General features: G+C 35.4%; 1 protein-coding gene across 8 annotated transcripts in view; it reads left to right on the top strand.

Moving 5' to 3' along the window:
• Positions 1–22,788, top strand: part of CEP170 (centrosomal protein 170) — a 102,320-nt gene that overhangs the window by 39,847 nt on the left and 39,685 nt on the right. For all 8 annotated transcript variants that reach the window (XM_050709394.1, XM_050709400.1, XM_050709399.1 and 5 more), the window contains exons 8-9: positions 5,630–6,106; positions 8,721–9,358. In XM_050709394.1, coding sequence (XP_050565351.1) covers positions 5,630–6,106; positions 8,721–9,358 — 1,115 coding nt within the window. The remainder of the gene's footprint in view (positions 1–5,629; positions 6,107–8,720; positions 9,359–22,788) is intronic.

Below are 22,788 nucleotides of genomic sequence, written 5' to 3'. Positions count from 1 at the left end.
ACTAAAACAATAAATTTTAATTTAGCAAAAACTGTTCAAAATGGATACAGTTATTTGTTCTTTTATGCGCTAAAATTATGTATTTAAAACACCTATTTGGAGTAAGGTTCTTAATATAAACTGCCTACAAAAATTAATTACAGATGAATTCACTTATGTAAGTTCTTAAACCTTTTCTTAAGTAACACAAATACATGAAGCATCATGTTGATCATTCTAACAAATTAATGTTGTGAAGAATTTGCTTTATGCTTTAATGATTATTCCCTGAATAGAAAAGAAGGAATGAATTATAACAGATGGGGCAAGGTTTAATGAGGAGATTCAAATGGGAGATTTGTTTCTGCTAAACCAACTATAGACAATTAGTCTTTACAGTCTCAAGTTAATAGGATTATTTTAGTGTTACTATCTTTCTGTCTCAATGGAAGCTCACTAATGGAAGTTATTTGAAAACGGAGTAGAAAAGCCTGGAAAATTTTAAAACGAAAAAAAAAACTTTTTTTTTCCAGACATGCATGTTGCTCTAATTTAATGATCCTTGAATGTACTAGCCCCAATCCAAATCAGCTGTTGCATATAAACCGATGATATGACATTGTTTTATTTATGCTCCAGCTCTTAAACTTACATGTTAATGACAAGTTTCCTGGGTGTGTAGTTAATATTCTGGCCATGTGTTATATTTGCACTTCCTGGAAAAGTGTAAAAAAAAAACAACCTACATTTTCTGCTAATGTAAGTAGCACTTGTAGAATGTTTTATCAATAATACCTTTACTGGAAATCTAAGAGAAGGCCGAAATAGTAATTTTTAAATAGGCTTTAAGAGCCTGAAATCCTTTCTTTTTCTGTTTGGCATGAAGTATTTTTTGAATTCCAGCACTGCATAACAATATATCAGATTAAATGTTCTTACATATAAGAAAGTAATTCTAGGCTAAAGCAGGCTGACTGGTATTTTAGAAATATCAGTGTAATCCGTATGTGTAAGAGATTACACGCATGTATTTAATCAATATTAACATTAAAGTTCTGAGAAATTTGTTCTAGAATTTTACTGAGTTTTGGCCTGGAATATGTGCATGTGCTGCACTTGCTCTGCAAAGCTAGAGAAGTGAATGTAGACACTATGCACCAGGGAGCGCTCAAAAATTTTTAGAGCCATGACTACAATATATTTAAGATCAGTTGTTTTCATTTGTTCATTTTTTAACTCCCATAAAGCATTCAGTTATTTATTATGAGAGGTGGACATATCTATATGATACTATTTTGTATTTTTTAGAGAGCAATTCTGATAAACTTTGATTAGACAGGATATGACAACATTAGAAGACAAAGGCTGTTTTCTTTAGTACTAGGTAAATCATTTTATGTATTCTTCACAATTTGTCTTTAAATATCAAATGAAAAATAATGTTGTTAGACCACTGGCTTGCTTCAGCAATAAAGCAAAAAAAAAAAAAAAAAGGAAACTAAAAGGTAAGTGTAATATGGAAAGAAGAAAAAAGGGAAAAAGTAAATACTAACGAGCAACTGAAAGCACTAACTTCAGCCAAATATAAAACCAAATATAAAAATATTTGGGGATATTGTATAAATATGGCATTTTGGCCTCTTTTCATATCTTCTGAAAATAAATATCTTGCTCCACATTTACACAATTTTTTTAAAAAAGAGCTGTGTAAATTCCAGACAATTTTCTCTTACAAGTTTTTTTGTTACGATTTTGTTCTTCTGCCTTAAAAATACAGAACTTTTTTAAAGCATCTGAACACTGGAAAATGTCTCCGAAGATTTTACCCTATATTTGCTGTTGATAATAACTTCATATATGCACATGCTTTCTTGCGTATCAGATAGATGTTGAATAGCAGAACATCTGTCACATTCATTGTCCAGGTTGCCAAGTAAAATTTTAAGATAATGACTAGCTGTCTGTGTGATATGGTAAGGGAAAAAAGAAGCCCTAGAAAGTATAATGCTGTTAATGTTGGAAAGTGAGCATTGGTTTTACATGGTTTCCCATTTAGTGAGCTCTGGAGGGTCTAGGAGACTATTTTATTAATAATCATCAAATGCCTGTGCAACAGCAACATTTTTTTCTTCCTTGCTTGTCCTGTAGAAACCATACTTGTCCTGTAGAAACCATCACAGTGTTCTTTTGTAGCTCTAGCCTGTTGTAGAATGAGAGCTCCTTCTTTCAGATACCTATACTTTCAGTTTCACAAAATGTGGATTTTCTTGCTATATAAGTACTCTGCTAGTTCTGTTTATAAATAATAATTATTACTATTACAGAGTTGTGATGACCAATACCTTAAGAATTTGCCATCTGTTACATCTATTCATATTTAGTCTGATAGACAATTTCCTTCAGCTTTGCAGATGACTTGATAATAGAAATTCATTATAAAGTAGCCTTATCTTTGTGTGTATATATAGAAAGCTATAAGGGCTTGCATTTAGTATTTCTGAAAAATTCTGAAGAGTGATTTAGATCAGTATTCACCTTAAATTTTTGTTTCATCCTTGCTTTCTATTGCTGATTCTAATCAATGATTATGCATTTAACTCTTTTAAAAATGCAAATACTTCAGACTGTAAACAGGATTTTTAAGTAACTAACATTAACTTGTACTTTGGATATTTTTCATAAAAAATAATTCCTAGGAATTTTTCTAGACTGGAAATTGTTTTACATTTGTAATCCACTTTCTCAATTCTTTTGAATAAACTAACCCTGTCATAATTTAGGTTTAAAAAGCATTATATCATCTGTTTAAATAAAAATATTAGAATCAAATACTGTAAATAAAATAGTATAAGCAGTTCACTTCAAATGTTAAATTTGATGCAGGGAAGTTTCACAGAGAAGATTTTTCCTAAAGTTGTCCATCAATGCTTACAAACCAATGTTAAAGATGCACTCAACCTTAGCCTACCACACCTCTGATGTATTTTGGCTTCAATCTTAACCATTTTCAAAAATCAAAAGATGGCGATGAACCAATGATTTCATATTTTCTGAAAAATATTGTTTATTGTCTGGCCAGTAGATTACGCTTGCCAGGCCCCGAAGTAGAAATATTTCTTTAAATACAGTATCTTGGGAAACAAGAATCTCATGAAGATCAACAACAAGTGCAAAGACCTGCACCAGGGAAGGAGCAATCCCAGGCACCAGTACTTGCTGGGGGCAACCCTGTTGGAAAGCAGCTCTGCAGAAAAGGATCTGGTGGTCCTGTTGGACACCAGGCTGAACACAAGTCACCTATGTGCCCTTGCTTCTAAGGAGGCTAATGGTATTTTGGGCTGTATTAGGCAAAGTATTGCTTATTGCTGGCAGGTCAAGAGAGGTGATCCTTCTGCTCTACTCAGCATAGTTGAAGGTGCACCTGTACACCTTTCTGTGTCCAATTCCGTTCCCACCCTCCCACCCCCCCAGTGCAAGAGAGACCTAGACAAACTGGGAAGAGTCCAACAGAGGGCTATGAAGATAAAATGATCAAGGGACTGTAGCACCTCTCCTATGAGGAGGGTATGAGAGAGTTGGGACTGCTCAGCATGGAGAAGAGAAGGCTCAGGGGGAATCTTGTCAATATATATAAGTACCTGAAGGAAGGTGCAAAGAAGACAAAGCAAGACTCTTTTCCATGGTGCCCATTACCAGGGCAAAAGGTAGTGGGCACTGAAACACAAGCGTTGCTGTCTGAACATCAGGAAGCACTACTGTACTGTGTCAGACCACTGGAGTAGGTTGCCCAGAGAAGTTGTGGAGTGTTCCTCCTTGGAGATCTTCAAAAGCCATCTGGACATGGTCCTCGGCAACCTGCTCTAGGTAGAACATTTAACCCTGGGTCTTCTAAAAGACAAGCATCTGTAAAATAGATTCATTCTTTATTGCTATATCTGCTGTCATAAGAGTTTTCAGGTTGGAGGATGCCATTTCCCAGAACGTGGTGTAGTCAGGTGCTGTTGTAGTGCATAAAATGTACCTGCCAGGGATGAGGTAACACAGGCTGGTTTAAGAGCTGACAGTGTAGGGGCTGGTTTAAAAAGAACTGGTATCGGTCAAACATGTTAGCAAGAGTATTCTTAGCCTGCAACAACACAGTATAAAAAATGTCTGAATTCTAAACATCTTTTGAGCTTGTAGCAGCTACTTATAGATGAAATAAATTAAAACAACTCTGTACCTGCATCAGTGTTCTTTAATCCTGTTGGTATGACAGCATGGTGATCAATAAAGAATATGGACTAATTTTGTTATCCCTACATAACATCATTCTTTTTCAACTTTTCCAGCTATTATGCTATTAGTTCCATTTCTCTTTATCAAACTACTATCCTCTTTTATTTCTTAAGTTTTAACCTTTTCCTAAACCTTCACAAGAAGCAAATGTTTGCAAAGAACAGCATAGGTGTGTTAAGCTGTCCTGCATTCTTGACCCCTTAAACTCCTGAATTATAGTATGCATGTTTCCATTGCTACCTTATTGCTTAATTATTTCATACACAAACGTTAACTGTGTCAGCTGATATAGTGTGGCTATTTTTAGCCCCAGAAATCTCTTAATTGCATTCTTATTCCTTTTCTTGGCAATCTAATGTGATTTCTTAAACATCTTAATGTGGTTCATGATAAATCACGTAGGAACTATTCAGAATTCTTTGCTGGAATGTAACTTGCCATTGCTGCTAACATCTCAAGCATCTGTTGCTTATAGCACATCTTTATACCAGATATTTTGGCTGGCTTACTACTTCATGAAATGCGACCAGAAGATTTGTTTTCTTAAAGACACATCGATAGCTTTGCTAGCAACCAAAAGAAGCTTTAACTTTCATTCAGTCTATATAGTGGGACTTCCCCATACTTTTTTCCACATTTTGCTGTATTTACCCAGTTAGAGCATGATTTTGTAACATTATGCATGCTTCCAGCTATTGTTGTTTTTTTTGTTCTTCTACGAATTACGGAAACAAGTAAAATAAGAGTGGATGACATTAGGATTTATCTTGATTCTTGGATTTTACCTTTTGTAGAAATATAAAAGGTGTTTGGATTCCAAAACACTATCCAGAACCTATCAGTGTTAAAACTTTCAAGTCAGACTTAATGTTTATCTTGTGTTAATGTGTGAATTGTTTTTCCAAATTTTTACCGAATGAAATTATACTAACTCTCCACTGTAGGAGATGGAAGCCACATCACTAGCGCTTGTTTTAGGGGCACCTTGATCTGATGTTTCTCTAAATAGATTGAAAATTGCAATAGTGATCCTCTCAACTATTTCTCATGTTTTACGACTGTTTTCCATGTTACTAATAACTCATGTGACCTTTATGTCATCTAAACATTTTTGGAGTGCAGATTTCCTTTGTCAAATTGAAGTGAGCTTTTTGCCACTTCACACTCCTTACAGCCAGAGCTGTCTTTTCAGTAATGCTTTTCATATGTAATTCTGGAATTATTTTTCCAGAACTGTGTTATTCAATCTTCTCCACAATTCTGCTGTTTACTACAGAATTTTCTTGAGTAGTCTTTACAGAAATTCAGAAAATTCTTGAAGAAACTGAAGTTCCCAAGTATTGTGAAATCTATTTTTTATTTTTCTTAATAGGATGCAGCACAGATGCCAAGCAAGCTGAGGAACAATCTGCAGCTGCAAGTGAAGAACTTTATCCTTTCTGTAGGGAGCCAAGTTATTTTGAAATTCCTACAAAAGAATTCCAGCAATCTTCACAGGTAGCAGAGAGCACTATTCATGAAATTCCCACAAAAGATAACCAGAGCTCCCATGCAGCAGGTGCGGGGCATGCTTCCTTTACCATTGAATTTGATGACAACACTCCAGGGAAAGTAACAATCAAAGATCACATAACGAAGTTCACATCTGAACAGCGTCACAAGTCAAAGAAGCCTTCTTCCTCCAGTGGTCAGGACCTGCCTGGGCTTCAGACTGTGATGATGGCTGCAGAGAGCAAAGTAGCAGATTGGCTAGCACAGAACAATCCCCCAAGAATGATATGGGAACCAACAGAAGAAGATTCCAAAAGTATTAAGAGTGACGTTCCAGTGTACTTGAAGAGACTAAAAGGTAAAGTGAATAATTCCAGCTATGCTTATTTCTGAAGGCAACAATTCTTCACCAGAATCCAGTAAGTGGGTCCTTGAGCCCTTGCGGGGTTCAACTGAAATCACAAATACTCCACAGGAGTGCAAGGATCTGTTCAGGGAAATCTTATTGCACTATTAAAATAAACCAAATCCTAAGTCATCTTACAGTAAACATACTAATTGGAGATATTCTAGTACAGCTAACAAGGTACAAAGAAATCATATTTTTAAAACATTGATCTTGAAGGGAAAAAGAACAAACCCAAGCCTTTAGTTAAATTTTACATATTTCACTTTTTCTTGTGTATTACTTTAAAAAGCTGAATAGCTTTATAGAATCAAAGTTCGGAAGTTCAAGTTATGCTTTTAACAATTCTTCCAGTAGTGTATGTTCTGTGAATATTCATGTACTCTAAGAAAATCATTTGGTGACAAAAAATACGTTGTGTAGTTATTCTGCTTAAATTGATCATGTATGATGAAGTCAAGTTTGTCTCAGGAATCTGAAATAAACAAAAATCTTCAATTTTATACTATGTTTGCAGGATATTATATTTTTAAAAACACTGCTGTTTATAACAGTTGATAAGACTTATTCACTTACTGCAGACAATGACATTTCCAATAAAATTAAATCAAATGTTTAGTGTGAAAAGTGTACTTTCTTTTGGATCCAACTTCACAGAATAGAGAAGAAAGTAGTTTTCATTTTCAGTTGAAGATTCCAGTGACATTCAAACTTTCAGAATGAAAATTGACAAAATTTTTCGAGTCTCTGTTATTTTCTGTTTTTAAGTTCAGCAGATTTAATCTGCTATTCCCACTTTCTTGGTTCTGCAACATTTTCATGGTTAACTCTTAACCTAGCTGGGGTTTGTTACAACGTGTTTTGTCTTTTTGATCAAAAGTCTGCATTTTAGGGCTGGCTCTTCCAAATTAAGCTGAAAAATAACATCTTCAAAACAGAATTGTATGGGTGCGCTAACATTAAGATACTAGCATAGTAGTTCTTTGGAGAATATTACAGAGCATTCTTTGATCTGCATGATATTGTATTATATTCATGAACCTTCTTTAAAACATTAACCGTGTTGCTATTAATTAGGCAGGACTTTGTTTACAAGGCCTTAGCCCTTTCCTGGCAGCAGAAACTTCCTGAAGTTTGATGAATTTTTGACTGAGGGAGGTGTAAGTTATAGGTTGTATTTGGCCATAAAAAATATCTGAATTTTGTAATCTTTGGTGATCTCTTCATATCCTCGCTCATTAATTCTTCTTTGTCAAATCATAAGGGTAGAGTATGTACCTAACTTCTTTGAAATTTTTGGTTTAAAAAAAAAACAAACAAACAAGTAAAATCTTTCTGATTTTTCTGCTCAGCTTTTTCCTATAGTATCCTGTATTGAAGTCACACTGCTAAAATTGTTATATGACTTTCAGAGTGGTGTTGATATTTATTGTTATTGTATGGAAGTATAGGACCCATCACATTGTTGAGTCACTGTACGAATAAGTAACAAAGGGAGGTCTCTATGCCAAATAGGAATGCTGTAAAGATTTCAACTGAGTATTCAGTGCTGTTAGTCCCCTAGGTAAGGGTTCCCAACATACAATTACCATTTAAATGAATAGTAGCTGTGTATCCTAACTATGCAAGTGGGAAAACCTTCAAAAACTATCCTTTCCAGAAGGGAAAAAAAAAAAATCACCTTTACATTTTGTGTATACATGAGTAAGCCTTGATCCAAATTAATTCAAAGAAGATAAAACTTCCTTTCCACGAACTGCACTAAAACTTAAAAGTATAGACAGTTTCATTGTACTTGAGGTTGCTCAGTGTTAAGTCTGATTTACTGTGTATGAGTACCCAGTCTTCCATACATTTTTCAGGCCTCATTACTAAGCATATTTATATGTCTATATATGATTTATTAAGTGCGTAGTCCTTATTCATAGATCTCAAAGTAGTTTGAGGAATGAATAAGTAATAACAGACATTTTGCATGCATATATCAGATGCTGAGAGGAATGAATGATGGAAAAATTCATTCTACTTCTTGGAAAGAGTAATAAAGAATTAATTTCAATTTTCAGTAGACATTTCTCATGATAAACTGTTGTAACAGTGTGAGGAAAAGACCATCTAACAACATCAGTTGTGTCACTTGACAGGCATTCTTACCTCCCAGAAGGTCTGTCTTAACATTCTTCTTTTTCATGTTATCCTTGCCTAGAATATTTCAGTAGTCATTTGTAATCAATCAAATAGCTGTGTAACAAAATTAATATAATTGGGAAACAAGCCATTTCCATACTGCAGCACAGCTGATAAAATACTGCCTTTTGTAAATCACTGATAAGTACCTGTAGATTGCAATACTGATGAAAAGGGTAATTCAAATGCATTGTTATTATTGCTCAGCTTATGCATCATCATCAGCTGTACAAAATTTCTAGAGCTAGGTACAGAAACGTGTTGGATTCCACACAGAAAAACAATTTGAAATTCTTTCCTAGTATGCAAGTTTACTTTGTATGTGTTGGTTTTTTTTTATAGCTTCATTGTGCTGTATGTTCTTTTGCTTTGATTGTAGGGAATAAGCATGATGACGGTACACAGAGTGATTCAGAAAATGCTGGTGCACATCGGCATTATAGTAAGCGGGCAGCACTTGAAGAGCACTTAAGACATCATCATACAGAGCTGAAAAAGTCACACCAGAAAGTCCATTCCACAGAAAAACAGCAAGAGCAAGCTGGTGCGAGCCAGACTGCTTTTATGATTGAGTTTTTTGATGAAGACCATCCTCGAAAGAGACGTTCTTACTCTTTTTCTCAGAACGTAGGTGCTCTGTGCTCAGAATCTCCATCTCCAACATCTCATGCGCGAGCTGAAAGAGTGAAACCTGCATCAGGAGAGAAAGCAGTTCCTTCATCTGTGCAAGCTAGTTCATCACATCACAGAGCAGTACATGCAAAACTTTTAAAACAAAAATCAGAAGACCCCTCTGCTGCTTTACCTGTCTTACAAGCTGCATTGTTAAGGAGTTCAGGAAGCCTTGGCCATAGGCCTAGTCAGAACCAGGAGATGGACAAAAAGTTGAAAAGCCAACATGTTTCTGCTGCTGCTGAGAAGGACAATGAGGATGACCAGAGTGACAAAGGTACTTACACTATTGAATTGGAAAATCCCAATTCTGAAGAAATGGAAGCCCGCAAAATGATAGACAAGGTGAGAAACCAAAAATGTGTATTGATGCTAAACTGGTACGTGTTATGTGGGCGGGCAACAGTCTACCTTTTCAGTTCGACTTATTAAAAGGTGCTGCAGTAACCTAAGTTTAGAAGCCAGTGTATAATGATGATACAAAGAATATCATAAAAGCAGAAGCAGGCATTCGACGAAAAGTTATTGTTTGATACTGCTGTTCTTCTATTTTGGTAGTTTAAAGGTGTTTTCAAAAAGTTAAGTACCACAAATGTACTAAAAAACGAAGTTAAATTAGTTAATTTTTTATGAGAATTGTTTGATTACTATTTATTATGTCCCATGGAGAAATACTTACTTGTTCTTAAAAACCTACGGTCTTTGTAGTTTTTGGTATACAAATCAGTTCCATCCAAATTATCATGTAAAAACATAATGCAAATGTTTTCTATACTTATAAATAAATTTCTTAACTGCGATAACTTAAATTTCAAATCATAAAATGCTTTCATTTTCCCAAAATCTTTATGTGATAGTGATGTCATTTTCATAGTTTGAATGTAGGTGTGTTTCATTAGGCCTAGGAACCTTATAATGACCAAATAAACTTTGTTTATACGTAAAAATAGAAGTAAACTTCCTTGAGATTCAATAGGAAGATACCAGTAGGATAAACTACGTATAGTCATTAGTCCTAACTGACTCTTGAGCGGGATTTTCTTTTCCTGTTATTGTATTTTCCTAAATCATCCACTGTGGTCAAATACTGGCAGCCAGTTTTAGGCATATTTTTGGCCTACTTAACAGAAAATGTATTGCTTGTTATAGAATTACCTAAGAATTGTTTGTGTATCTGTGATGTGTTTTTTTTTTTTCCCCAGTGGTAAAGTATTGGTTAATGTTTGTAGTGTTGCATTAAAAAGCCTTTGGATATTATAAATACCCCTTACTGCTAACTTTTTGAAATTGAAGATTTACAATGAAGTAAAGCAGAGAGATTTATTGTTTGAGGTCTCATGTTGTATCTTTTCACTTTAATTTAAGATCCAATTCACAGATACTGATTTTTTGCGAGTAAGCTTTGCTTCACAATTCCCTACTTTGGGAATATGAAAGTAGTATGATACTATTTTTATGAAGCGCAGAACAACAGCAAGTGAAGAAAATCAAAACCAAATGGAAGCCAAATTTTTTTGCTCCAGCTCAGCTCAGCTTTGCTTCCCTCCCATTTAAAATTGCTAATGCTGAGGATTCTTTTAGTTTGCTAAAAGGGGTAAGTGAGGAATAAGACAAGGACTTCTGCTGGCCTGTTGACTGCTGTGCTGTCAAGTATTTAAGAGAATAGTTGGTATGCATTTAGTCAATAATTCCAGCATAACCTCTCTTTCTTGGCAAGTCAGTCTTTTTTTTTTTTTTTTTTTTTTCCCTGAGCAGCCTGCTGATTTGAGTCTCATTCAAAGTCTGTTGAGTCAAAAGATTCATTGAAATTCAAGAGTTGGATTTGCTAGGATTGGGATGAAAATGCATTACAAATAGCAAGAATAACTTTCTAAAACATTTGCACAAATAGTGCAAACAGTCCATCTGTAAAAATTTGTTAGAATGGTGCTAGAATTCATGTCTAGTTTACCTGAAGAATTTCCTATGGAATAAAATGCTTTTGGATTTGGGTATTTTTTCATTTTTTTTCCCTTTTTTTTTCCCCCTCCTTTTTACTGGAAGGAAGGGTGAGAACAAACAAAATACTCAGACTACTTCTGTGACTCATTCATTTGCAAAGCCTTAGCCATAGCTTCGCCCTTGTAGGCAAAACCTCTGCTCTTTGTTGGGGGGCAAAAAATAAAAAGCACCTAAGAACATACCACAAATTCAAGTGCAACATTAAATTGTCAGAAATTAAGTCATGATAAATAATATTGCTTTGAGTTTAGGATCCAAGAGAGGCATTCAGGAAATCAATGTCCAAATTACCAGAAAAATTAAAAGTTCTCTGTATGTAACTTCAAAAAAAAAAAGGGGGGGAGGGGGACAGACACCTTAATGTTTTGTCATATTATTCCCTTCAAAAGCAACATTTTTGCTTAATGTAGCCATGTGGCCTTTTTCTAATAATTCCAGGAAATATTCAAGGAAAACATACTTATTCAAAATGCTTTAATAATCAGAAAAGGGTGTTGTCCTATTTATTCAACATCTTGATTTTATTTAAGGATCCATTTGTTCTTTCACTACTCTTTCAGTCTCTATAAAGAGACTACAGCAAAAGTGGTGTAAAATAACAAATGTCATACTCTTTTTTTTTTTTCATGAACATCTTAAAGCTTGGCTTTTGAAAAGAGAATAGAAAAAAGGTTACAAACCTAATCAGAAGGATAGTGGAAGACACTTTCTAAGGAACAGAGAAGTCTTTTAGTGAAATACTTTTCCCTAAGAGATAGTTGCAACCATTCCTCCATGATGATGACTGCCTTGGAGTAAGTAGACTATATCTTGCCTAGAATGAAGGACTCAGAAAAATAATTTGAGGCTTGGGCCTTTCTCGACTTCCAAGACCGAGTAAATTTGTTGAACCTGTGAAAATGAGACATCAGGATCTGACAGGCAACATCACTGCAATGAAAGCAACCTATGTAAATGCCCACCAAGACTGAAATGAGTGGGAAAAGAGATAATTGTTAAATTGTTTGCAAACCTGCAATTACTTTTTAAAATAGATTTGATTTTAGGACACAAAAAAGTAGGACTTAAAATGATAAGCAGATAGTTTTCAGTTTTAATCATAAAAAAAAAAAAAATCTAAAACCTATACATGCCTGGAGTACTCCAAAGATTGTTCGTTTAACTCATGTATATTGGTTTAACATTTGGAATGATTACATTTTAAAATCTTCCGTTCTTATTATCAGCCATTATAGGAGCTGAAGAAATTAGCTAATATTTCAGAAATATTAATATTTATTTCCTCTGTGCTGTTATTTGAATTTCCTCAGAGGAAATAAATATCACGGGCATGTGGCCAGCTTTGAATGATTAGAAGTAGTATGTCACTTCTCTCAGAACAAAGAAAAATCTTAGAGAGTAAGTTAAAAAAAAAAAAAAAAAAAAAAAGAAAAATTTACAGACTAAGAGAAAAAGAGAAATCACCAAGCATGTTATTAGGAGGAGACAGAGAAGCAGTCATAAGATTTCATAGTTATTTCTAAGCTCTTTCTATTTTAAAACATAATACATATATGTATTTAGGACAGATATCAAAGCCAGACTATCGCTGGAGGAAAATGGATATGGCTTAAGGGTTTGGGTTGTATTGTTTTTGCTTATTCCAATTTCATTTCATGATTTTTCTGAATGGAAAAATCTGTAGAGGTAGTGGGAAAATGGTTATAATTTGCAAACAATGGAGTTTTCAGCTGTTGTTCACTTTAACTGCCTTCTCTCTTCAGTCCATCGACTGCTGTCTTGAAAATACTCCTGAGCTCTCTGAGAACTCAGTTGTGCTTTTCACAAGTAGCATGAACCCAAGCATATAAAATCTATCTTGTAGTATTTAAATTCTTTTAAAAAGTTTTGCTAGGACTTTTGGCTGATTTTATTTTTGAGTAACTTGTCATTATTGCTATTACTTTCAAATTCTGTTTTCTAGAGTGAGTGAATAGTGCCAGTATTAGTATGGAGATGAGTTGTACATTCTCTCTTCTGTCTCTAGTTTACTTGCATTTTTGCTCTCACATGGATTTCCATATGGTCCTGTGTCAACCTGATTTTATACAATGCAAATTCTAAGCTTGATCAGTTCCATTCCTCACAAACTCACGTGCTCTTTTCGCTTGTTCTTTCCAGTATAAATATTGTATGTTGTAATGTTCTTTGTAAGCAGAGAACACTTGAAAAATAGCAATAAAACTTGCTTCTTTCAAGTCCCATGATTAGCCAAGATTTTTACATACCAGTGTTCAAATAGCAACTAAGTTCATACAAAGTATGAATTGGTTACTAGGCCAAATAGATGTAGAAAATAAATTAATTCCACATTAATGATGTGGAATAAAGTTCTAACTGAAAAATGGATACTGGCTATCTTTTTATACTTGTAGAGGCCTTTTTGAAGTTGCCATTGAGATCAATTTTATCAATGTGCGAAGGAGAAGAGCTGCTCTTTCGTACTACGAAGACCATCTTAAACATAGCAGGCATACAATATTCTCTAGTCAAATAACTTCAGGCATCTTTGTAACAGAATAACACTCTTATTGTTGCACCTAATCACAAAGTACAAAATAAATTCAGGATCTTGATTTAAAACATTTTCAGTGTCCTTTTAACACACAAATTAGAGAAGTAAATGGGGCATAGTCAGGATTTGCTTCTTACTAACATCCAGTTTTGCCCTTTAGATAGGTTCAATGCCTTCTTCTGTTAACACTTGCTAATTGCTCTCTATTTTGCGTTGAATTATGAACTTTATATGTTTTACTTTTTTAATTACATTTGTTCTAATAGAGGTGATTTTTCATCAGTTGTATCAGGCAAAAAAAAAGTATTCCTGGAACACAGAAAAGGTAAGTTTCTGAGTGGATGAAAGAATTCAGAATGAAGTTTCTGCAGTTCATCTTGGGGGTTGGACCTGATGATCTCTAGAGGTCCCTTCCAACCCCTACAATTCTGTGATTCTGTGATCTTCCTTTTTTTGATACAAAGATTGCAAATTATCAGTCCAGTGAGTTTCATGTTTTCAATAAAGCAAAATACCACTAATAAATTTTAACAAGTGAGTGTGCAAATAACTCTGGATGTGTTTGGAATATTAAAATATTTTCATCAGGCTGTATATTGCAGTAAATAAAGATCAACTCAGTGAGTTCTGTGCAAGCTCTTTGTGTTTTGGGTGGTTTTGGGGGAGGCCTTTTTAATTTGTGTGGGTATTAGGAGTTACTATAGCAGAGCTAAACTTCTCTGGATGTCAGTGAAGGGAAAGAATAGAACAGAAGTTACATGTCTGTTTTGAATCTTATCAGCCTTTTGCTAACCAGGGAATCGTGAATTTTATAGCAACTTGTGCATATGGAAACATTGGGCTTGAATAAAATTTTCTTTTGTCCCAAAATTGTATCCTTCAATTGTTATATATTTGATTATATACCATGTGTAGGGTATACGTAGAATAGCGTTCTGTTGCCACAATCATGAGATTCTTTTTCCTCTTTAAAAATTTGGAATAACTGTAATAGTTTTGGAGGGGACGCTGAGCAGGTGTTGATGTGGACACCAGGTTTTCCATTTTCATTTTCTACATCTTTCTGTTTATGGTGATACTTATATTTTAGTTTTTTTTTTTTTTGGCTTGGTTTTAGTATGCATGTAAATAAGATTTACAATAAAATGGGATCTCTTTACTCATTTTGCTCCTGAAGTATGTCTGCTCATACTATAGTAAGTTACTTTTGTTAATATTACTTTAGTTAATATTGCATTCTTCCAAGGACTGTTCTGTGCTTCTCCTTGCTGAGCTAGGACTTCTTAATGAGAGAGTCTTTATTGGTTTTGTGTTGCAAGCAAGAAAAAAAATGCTTAATATCAGATCATTTTTACATGGAAGGCAACTTTGGAGGACAGTCAGTCGGTCATAGACAAATAGCCCTAGGTGCCATTACCTATGGTAACTTCTAAAAAAAAAAAAAAAAGTTTCAAACAGCTTAGTGTTTGACTGCATGCTTTTGAAAGTTTTTTTTTTTTTTTTTAAGTGCAGAAAGCTTGTTTACTAGATCTTCTCTATTGCAAACCTTAAAGTTAATACAGATAATCTTGCAGGTACTGTGAAAGTTTGTATTAAAGTAACTGCTAAATGAAGAATTGTGGATTTACAAGTTTAAGATTGATGTTATGCTAAATACTTGGAAAGTAAGAATAACCAAATCATAAGTAGTTATTTCATTAAATGGTTTCATTTTCAATGTATCAATCTAGCTGCGTTAGAATTATAGACTAATTTGGATGTTTTCCATCATTTGTAAAGAGTGTGCAACGCACAGCAGCGATTGGATTAAAACGCAGAGCTATATACCCAATATAAGTATATACATATATACATACGTATTTATATTTAAGATCTTTAAGATGAATTAGAAAATATATCTGTTTTATTAAAACCATGTTCATCCAAAAATGCACATTTATAGTGCATAGGAGTAGGGAAGGTGGAGATATTTTACATTGCAATATTTAACATACAAATTGATGGCTTATTATAAGTGGAACTCAGCAAATTTTTGCAGTAGCGGCAATGACAAACTGTGTGAAAAGATTCAGAGGGCAGGAAGTAAGTTAGCAGAAAAAAAATCTGCATGTTTAAATAGCTGTTTAAGGAACAGAGACAGATGTATCCATTTTCAGAGAATGGCTTTCAGGTCTTCTGTCTCTTCATGCTCTGTGGATTTAATTGCTTTTGCCATTGCTTCAGTGACTTTTTCCAAAAAGAATTCATTTTAGCCCTACTGAGTGTCTTGTTTGCAGAGGGACCGTATTTTATGAATACAATTTTGAAAAAGCAGTAGAACAGTTGAAGCCTATCAAGTCATCTGAGGATATAAATTTTTGCAAGAATGCAGTGTTTGTAATTCGTTTTCTTCTGGGCTGAGGGAGAGTGAGGAGTCTTATAGTCTCTAAACTTACCATTTCCTCTTAAATTTGGAATTCTAAAGTAAATGAATTTTTCATTATAGCAAACTACTACAAAATGTGTATGCATGTAAATATGTAACTGGCTTCTGGTAAGAGGAAGTTATTAGACTTGGCACATTGATCTATTCATTTGCCTATGTAGCTTTTTTTATACCAGTGTGTCTTGCGTCTTATTCTGTATCTTCAATATATAGTTAAATGCCATAAACAGCTTCTGTGAAAATCCATGGCTATTCATGAGCTACTCCCTGCACAGGACACAGTCTGTTTGCCTGGGATGGCTAGGCTAACTGCCAAGAACAAGCATAAACTATTAAAATCAGATGTCTCAGAAGCAACTTGGTTAAATGCAGTTCTTGCAGTAGCTTAACACAAAATGAACATAGGCATTTTACTTTGGCTCATCAAACTTTTTCAAAGCGGGAAAGAAAATGTTTGTCTTTTGTCTTTTGTTAGAAGTTACTGATCTGGTGGAAACAACCAATTTACTGTATATTATGAACGTTCAGACTACCTTCTTAAGAAGAATTATGAGGAGCTCAGTCTGAACAATAAGGTCAGCACTGCCAAGTTGATCTGAGTATGGATCCAAAGCCTCTTCCATTTCCCCACTCTTTCCTATCAGTAAAGCATCCTCAGAGTTTTAGCTTATTTACACTTTCTTATCCTTGCTTAGCACATCCAAACCACGTCCAAATCCAGCATGTGTTTCCAAATTCATATCTCTTCCCTCTTTTTTCTTGCTGATTTGACTGCGTCAGTTCACAGCTCAGTTCTTGAAATTTACTTTTATTTGCCTTCCCTAACAGTTAAACACGCTCATCATCTTCCTTTCCCTTAAAAAGTTATGAAAAATAATTGCTATTGTAATCTACATTCCCTTCATTTTTCAATGGCAAATAACTTATTTCAAATTGAATAACTCGCTCCTTGTTTATTTTGCCATGGTCCTATCTTTAATGCACTGTGCAGTATAGCCCCATGTCCCTTACCTGCCTTCTGCTTTGATTCAGTTTGCCCTTTTAAACATTCATCATTGAATTCTCTTTTATACGCCTTTTGTGTTGGGATTTTGCTCTGCTCCTTGTGTGCAGACTGCCTGCACTGAAATTAATAGCATATCAATTATGTTATTTTCAAATACCTCTCCAAAACATATATTTAACTGTTGTTAAGTTCCAAACTAAAAGAGGGAAAAATTTTCATGTACTTCTAATTTACAAATATCATTATTAATGGGATAGGTTCCTAGTTATGGCTCTCTGAATTGTAACTATTATCCTAAAAATTTGTCTTTCTGTTTTCTTAATAATACTGTTAATTACTGTATATCCTGTATCTCAGGACTACTGCAGTAAATCTATGGAGAGAAACTTTAGAAATGCACACTTATAAAACTAGATAGAATTCTTCAGACTTGCATTTCGAATAAAGTTTATGCTCCGGGTTTCAGTGCTCTTCAAAATGTTTTTGAATGCTTTGTAGAGTCAGTATGTAAGCAGAACAATTGAATCCCTATTCCAGTATGCCTCATTTGCTATAAACTGAGTGAACTTATTAAGAGTCACAAATAAGACCTTTTCTCCATCTGTATCTCTGTCTTCAGTAATGATTTGGATGGTGAACTAGAAGAGTGGACGTTAAGTACTGAGTGATTATAGTATTCTACATCTGCAGTGTGATCTTCATGAACTGTGAAATGTTTTAAAGTTAATATCCTGAAATTGAAAAGCAACTATAATGTCCTGACATTAGGAACTCTAAAATGCATGCAAATGAGACATAGGATGAGAGATAGAAAGATACGAGATAAAACTGGAGAAGATTCTTAATCAAGTACTTAGAAGTTTATTAGAAGTATATTAAGAAAATGTCGAGTATTTATTTTTGTAGCTATTCCATTTTCTTCCTTGTGATTCAGAAAAATGGTTCATGTTGCCTCTAACTTTTCTGACCAGTTTTTATTTTAATTTCTAGAAATTCTCACATATCAATAATGAAAATGGTTTTAAAGAGTCATCACTTTTGTTAGTTACTCCTAAAGTCATTATACTGACCTATAACAGTTTATCTATGTAATATAACGTTAACTCATCTGTTGAGGGGTGAAGAAGTGAATAAGACCAGTAACTGATCACTAAAGCTAGGTTGTGTTAAAGCTGTGCTTTGGTTATTGTGACAGGCAGATGCGCTCTGAGTTGTGAGCTGCTTTCACAGGAAAATGTGCATGGCCTGCCAGGAGAGAGTACTCTCCTTTCTCCAAAGTTAGCCCCTGTAGAATAGGACGAGGCATGTGCTCAGAGTTGGTCCTGTAACTCACGCTACTCCCCCCAAAATGCGCCAGTACGTCTTGCAAGGACTGTCTTGGTTGTTTTGTGTTACATAGATTTTGTTACCTCTTTTTTTGTTATTGGATAAAGATTTTTTTTTTTTAATGACTAGTTTATGTTGGTAAAGATATACTCTAAGTTATAATATTGTGAAACTGTTGCTGAGTTAAATTGATGGAATTATCAATATCTACTTCAAGGTAAAACTACTTTGCCATCAGTTAATTTGTACTTCACCTCTGTACTTGTCAGGCTGGGTTTGTGTTCCAGCAAGTAACACCATGATGCTCTGGGACTTGCTATATTTTTAGCTTGCTGTTTTGTCCCTTTGTTTTGCTGGGAGAAGCACAGGATGTTAATGGATTATCATAGGGACGCGTCTGGAGAATTTACCATTTGTTGGTTTCAAATTTAAAAGTCTGTTTCAAGAACTGCCCTTTTTCCTGTTGACGTGGAAGACTTTGTTATATGTCTGTTGTTATACATCTGGACATTAACTGTTCTGGACAGCAGCGCCGCAAAGAGGGATCTGGGGGTTGTGGTTGATAGCAAGCTGAATATGAGCCAGCAGCATTCCCTGGCAGCCAGGAGGGCCAACCATACCCTGGGGTGCATCAAGCACGGCATCGCTAGTCGGTAAAGGGAAGTGATTGTCCCGCTCTGCTCTGCGCTGGTGCGGCCTCACCTTGAGTACTGTGTGCAGTTCTGGGCGCCACGGTACAAAAAGGACATTAAACTGTTGGAGAGTGTCCAGAGGAGGGCTACAAAGATGATGAAGGGCCTAGAGGGGAAGACGTATGAGGAGCGGCTGAGGTCACTTGGCCTGTTCAGCCTGGAAAAGAGGAGGCTGAGGGGAGACCTCATCGCGGTCTACAGCTTCCTTACAAGAGGGAGTTGAGTGGCAGGTGCCAATCTATTCTCTTTAGTGACCAGCGATAGGACCCGAGGGAATGGTGGCACGTTATGACAGGGGAGGTTCAGGCTGGATATCAGGAAGAGGTTCTTCACTGAGAGGGTGGTCGCGCACTGGAACAGGCTCCCCAGGGATGTGGTCACTGCACCAAGCCTGTCGGAATTTAAGAAGCGTTTGGACTGTGCTCTTAGTCATATGGTCTGAATTTTTGGGTAGGCCTGTGTGGTGCCAGGAGTTGAACTTGATGGTCCTTGTGGGTCCCTTCCAACTCAGGATATTCTATGATTCTGTGATGTCAGCCATGGTATAAGCAGCTCTGCAGCTGCGAGGTTATTACCGATTTTGAGATACAAGGCTGACCCAACGTACTAAGTTATTATCTAGGATCACTATTATTAAAGATCGTAGGATCGCATATACTGGAAGGGACCTCAGGATGTTTCTAGTCCAACTCCCGATCAAAGCAGGCACAGCTCTGAAGTCAAACAGGCTGCCCAGGACTTTATCCATTTGGCTCTTGGAAACCCTCCAGAGACACAGACTGGGCCACCTTGCTTGGGTGTCTTCAGGCTGAAAAAGCTTTTCCTTTACATGCCATCTGAACCTCTCTTGTTTCAACTTGTGCGTGTTGTCCCTTGTCCTCCTGCTGCGCACCACTGTGAATAGCCTGGCTGTGTCACCCAGATGCCCTCCCCATAGGTACAGGGGGACTGCTTTTAGGCACCCCCAAAGCCTTCCCTGAGCCCAGCTTGCCCAAACTCTCCACACAGGGGAAGTGCTCCAGTCTTGACTGCTTTGGCAGCCCCAACTGAGCTCTCTACAATTTGTCCATTTCTCTCTTCCACTGGGGGACCAAAACCAGATGCAGTTGCTCTATCACTTGTTAATCCATTTGTGTAAAGGCCAGTTGAATTTCAGGCTAAACAACATTATTTTGACTACATTTCATAAATGGGGCTTGACTTCATGCACAAATGTTGTTGTTGTTCCCCTGCCATTCAAAATGTTCTGGTTTGCGATGGAAATTGTTTCATGCTTCTTAACAATTAAGTAGTTATTTATAAACCCCACCACCACAGCTTACACAATGTTTCTGACAGTTCCACCATTACAGTCCGGTGGCAGAGATGCTGTAGCAACCCCAAATAATGCTGCAGATTTTGGCAGTGCCTAGATTTTTCCCCCATTGGTCATATTTCAGGGATTCTGGGAAAACTATGATCCCGTTTTCTGTTTTGTAACTTTATGAAATTTACAGCATTCAGGGTAAAATAAACTAGGCTTTCTGCTAAGCTACCATTCCATAAAAATGAACAATAATAGGCTAGAGCGGGCCAGAAAACTTTAACTTCTGAGTTAACTTCTTCAGTGAGTTTATAGTTTCATTTTGAAAAGACATGTTTAAAAACAGCATTAATATCTTAAATAAATTTCTGGGAATTGCTTTGTTCATGTTACTTACAACTACCTAAGTTTAAAAAAAATAAAATCATTACTACCCATCCCCCAGGTGCTCTCCAAAAAAAAGCAAAATCATTACTTTGTGGAAGTTTTATTGTTTGCAGTGATTAAAAAAAAAATAAAAATGGCAAACCTATTTTTTTTATTGACCAGCATTGTGCTGGATACCTGTGATTTGAGATAGTTAGTAAAGTTTTCTAAGTCATAAACAAATGTTAAAACTCCCTTTACCTATTTTAGCAAAAAAAAAAAAAAAAAAAGCATCCTTCTCAGTTTTCAAACAACTCAACCTGCATCTTGTAATCTGGCTTCATTTTTTCTTCTCAAAAAACACAATTGATCAAAATACAGATGGTAGTTGCTTCTCTTTAAAGCTGTGGCTGCTGCTTCTGACAAATGCAAACTTTACAGAAAGAAACTTCACTCTTTTTGTATAAATAGTTAAGAGATGCAAAAGTAGGTGTCACCAGCATTTCCTCTGGATTTTTTTTTTTTGGTGGTGGTGAAGTTATCTCATTTGAAATCATGAAGTTACTTAAAGAACAGAAAGCTCTGAAGAAATGGAAATCTTGAAGAATGTTTTTCAGTCTTTTTAGGAGGATAGAGGCCTTTATCTGTTGAGGCTTCAATCACAACACCCATACCTTATGACAGCAACCTGTTAATTACAAGTAACATTTTTCTAGATGGAAGCAACACAGTTTCCAGCACAAACTTTTAGGTTATTCCATGGCTCTTTATGTTGAGAGTATATTTTCATTATTTGGTAGACATTGTAAGTGGATTGGTTAATCCTGAAATTCTGACACTATTCATTTTTGGTGTGTCAGAGATGTTCTGAATTTTGTGAAGCATTAAGTATGAGTTATTTTTCCTTTCATATCATTGTCATATGTAAAGCCTTAAACATCTATTTATGTCATCTGTTTTTAAAGGGATTTTTTTTATATCACACCTCTGAAGTTTTAGTCTTTGGGTTAGATCACACTTGTGTGAACCTGGTCCATCCCAAGGAGGGGAGCTTTGAGGTAGTGTAGGAATGCAACTTCAGCAGGGCAGGTGCTTGCACAAAGCATTAATTTATCGAAGAAGATGCTTTCCCTTTCTTTCTAACTAAGAACATCTGCAGATATTTGCAGTACCTTTTCTTGCCTATGATACCCCCACTTTATTTACGGAGGGTGCATTGGAAGTAGTATTAGGAGGTAAATCTGTTACTTGGATCTTATTGTTGCAAATATTGCCTTTCACAGAAGAAAAAAAAAGTCAACATTCAAATTTGCTTTTGCAGTAATTTCAATAATGGAAGAAGAAAACTAAAATTTGCTTAAAAAAGGGCTTCAAGACTAGAAGAGGTAACGATGAATGAAAGAAACCTAGGTCATGTTTGTGATACAAGTAAAGAAATTCAGCGCAGTAAATGAATGTGCCACCAGCTAATACTAAGAGATTTGTAAGCAACAATTTACTTCTGTAGTCCTGATTCCTGTAGCTATGGAAGTATGAATTCGTATTTTCCTTCAGATGCTTAGGTGATAAAATCAGAATTTCATTTAATTTAAGAACATGTAAAACTCTAGACAGTAGAACTATATTAAAAGGAAAAAGTGGCTGCAAAGTAACGATATATTCAAAGAAAGGAGGCACTGAATGACAACTGGTTTGTTCCTATCTTCAAAAATTGCTGCAACTGTACAAATCAGAAGTATATCTTTAAAGAGAGGAGTTTTATGTTCTGTTACACTTTTTCTAAGGAAATAAATATTTATAAAATACTCTCAAGCAACTCATGCATAAGAATACCTAGACATGATTTAATTTTTTGTTACAAATTTGGGGAGCATTAGCAGGAGCAGAATGATTGGGTGCTTAATTTTTTTTTTTTTTCCTCTGCTTCTGAGACATTAACAAACGTTATGGTTTGTGGCCATCTAGTGGTGAATCCCTTTAAAATACACAAACATTGTGGAGTATGTTAATAAACTAGGCCTCTAGCTTTACTGTGCGAAACTGAATTACAAAACATTTTTTTTGGGGAAAAATAATTCTATAGCTCTTTCTCTCTTGTACTA

The sequence above is a fragment of the Cygnus atratus genome, chromosome 3 (assembly GCF_013377495.2).
Source record: "Cygnus atratus isolate AKBS03 ecotype Queensland, Australia chromosome 3, CAtr_DNAZoo_HiC_assembly, whole genome shotgun sequence".
NCBI lineage: Eukaryota > Metazoa > Chordata > Aves > Anseriformes > Anatidae > Cygnus > Cygnus atratus.
The sequence above is the reverse complement of the archived record's forward strand: the minus strand, read 5'-3'. Positions and strand labels throughout refer to the sequence as shown.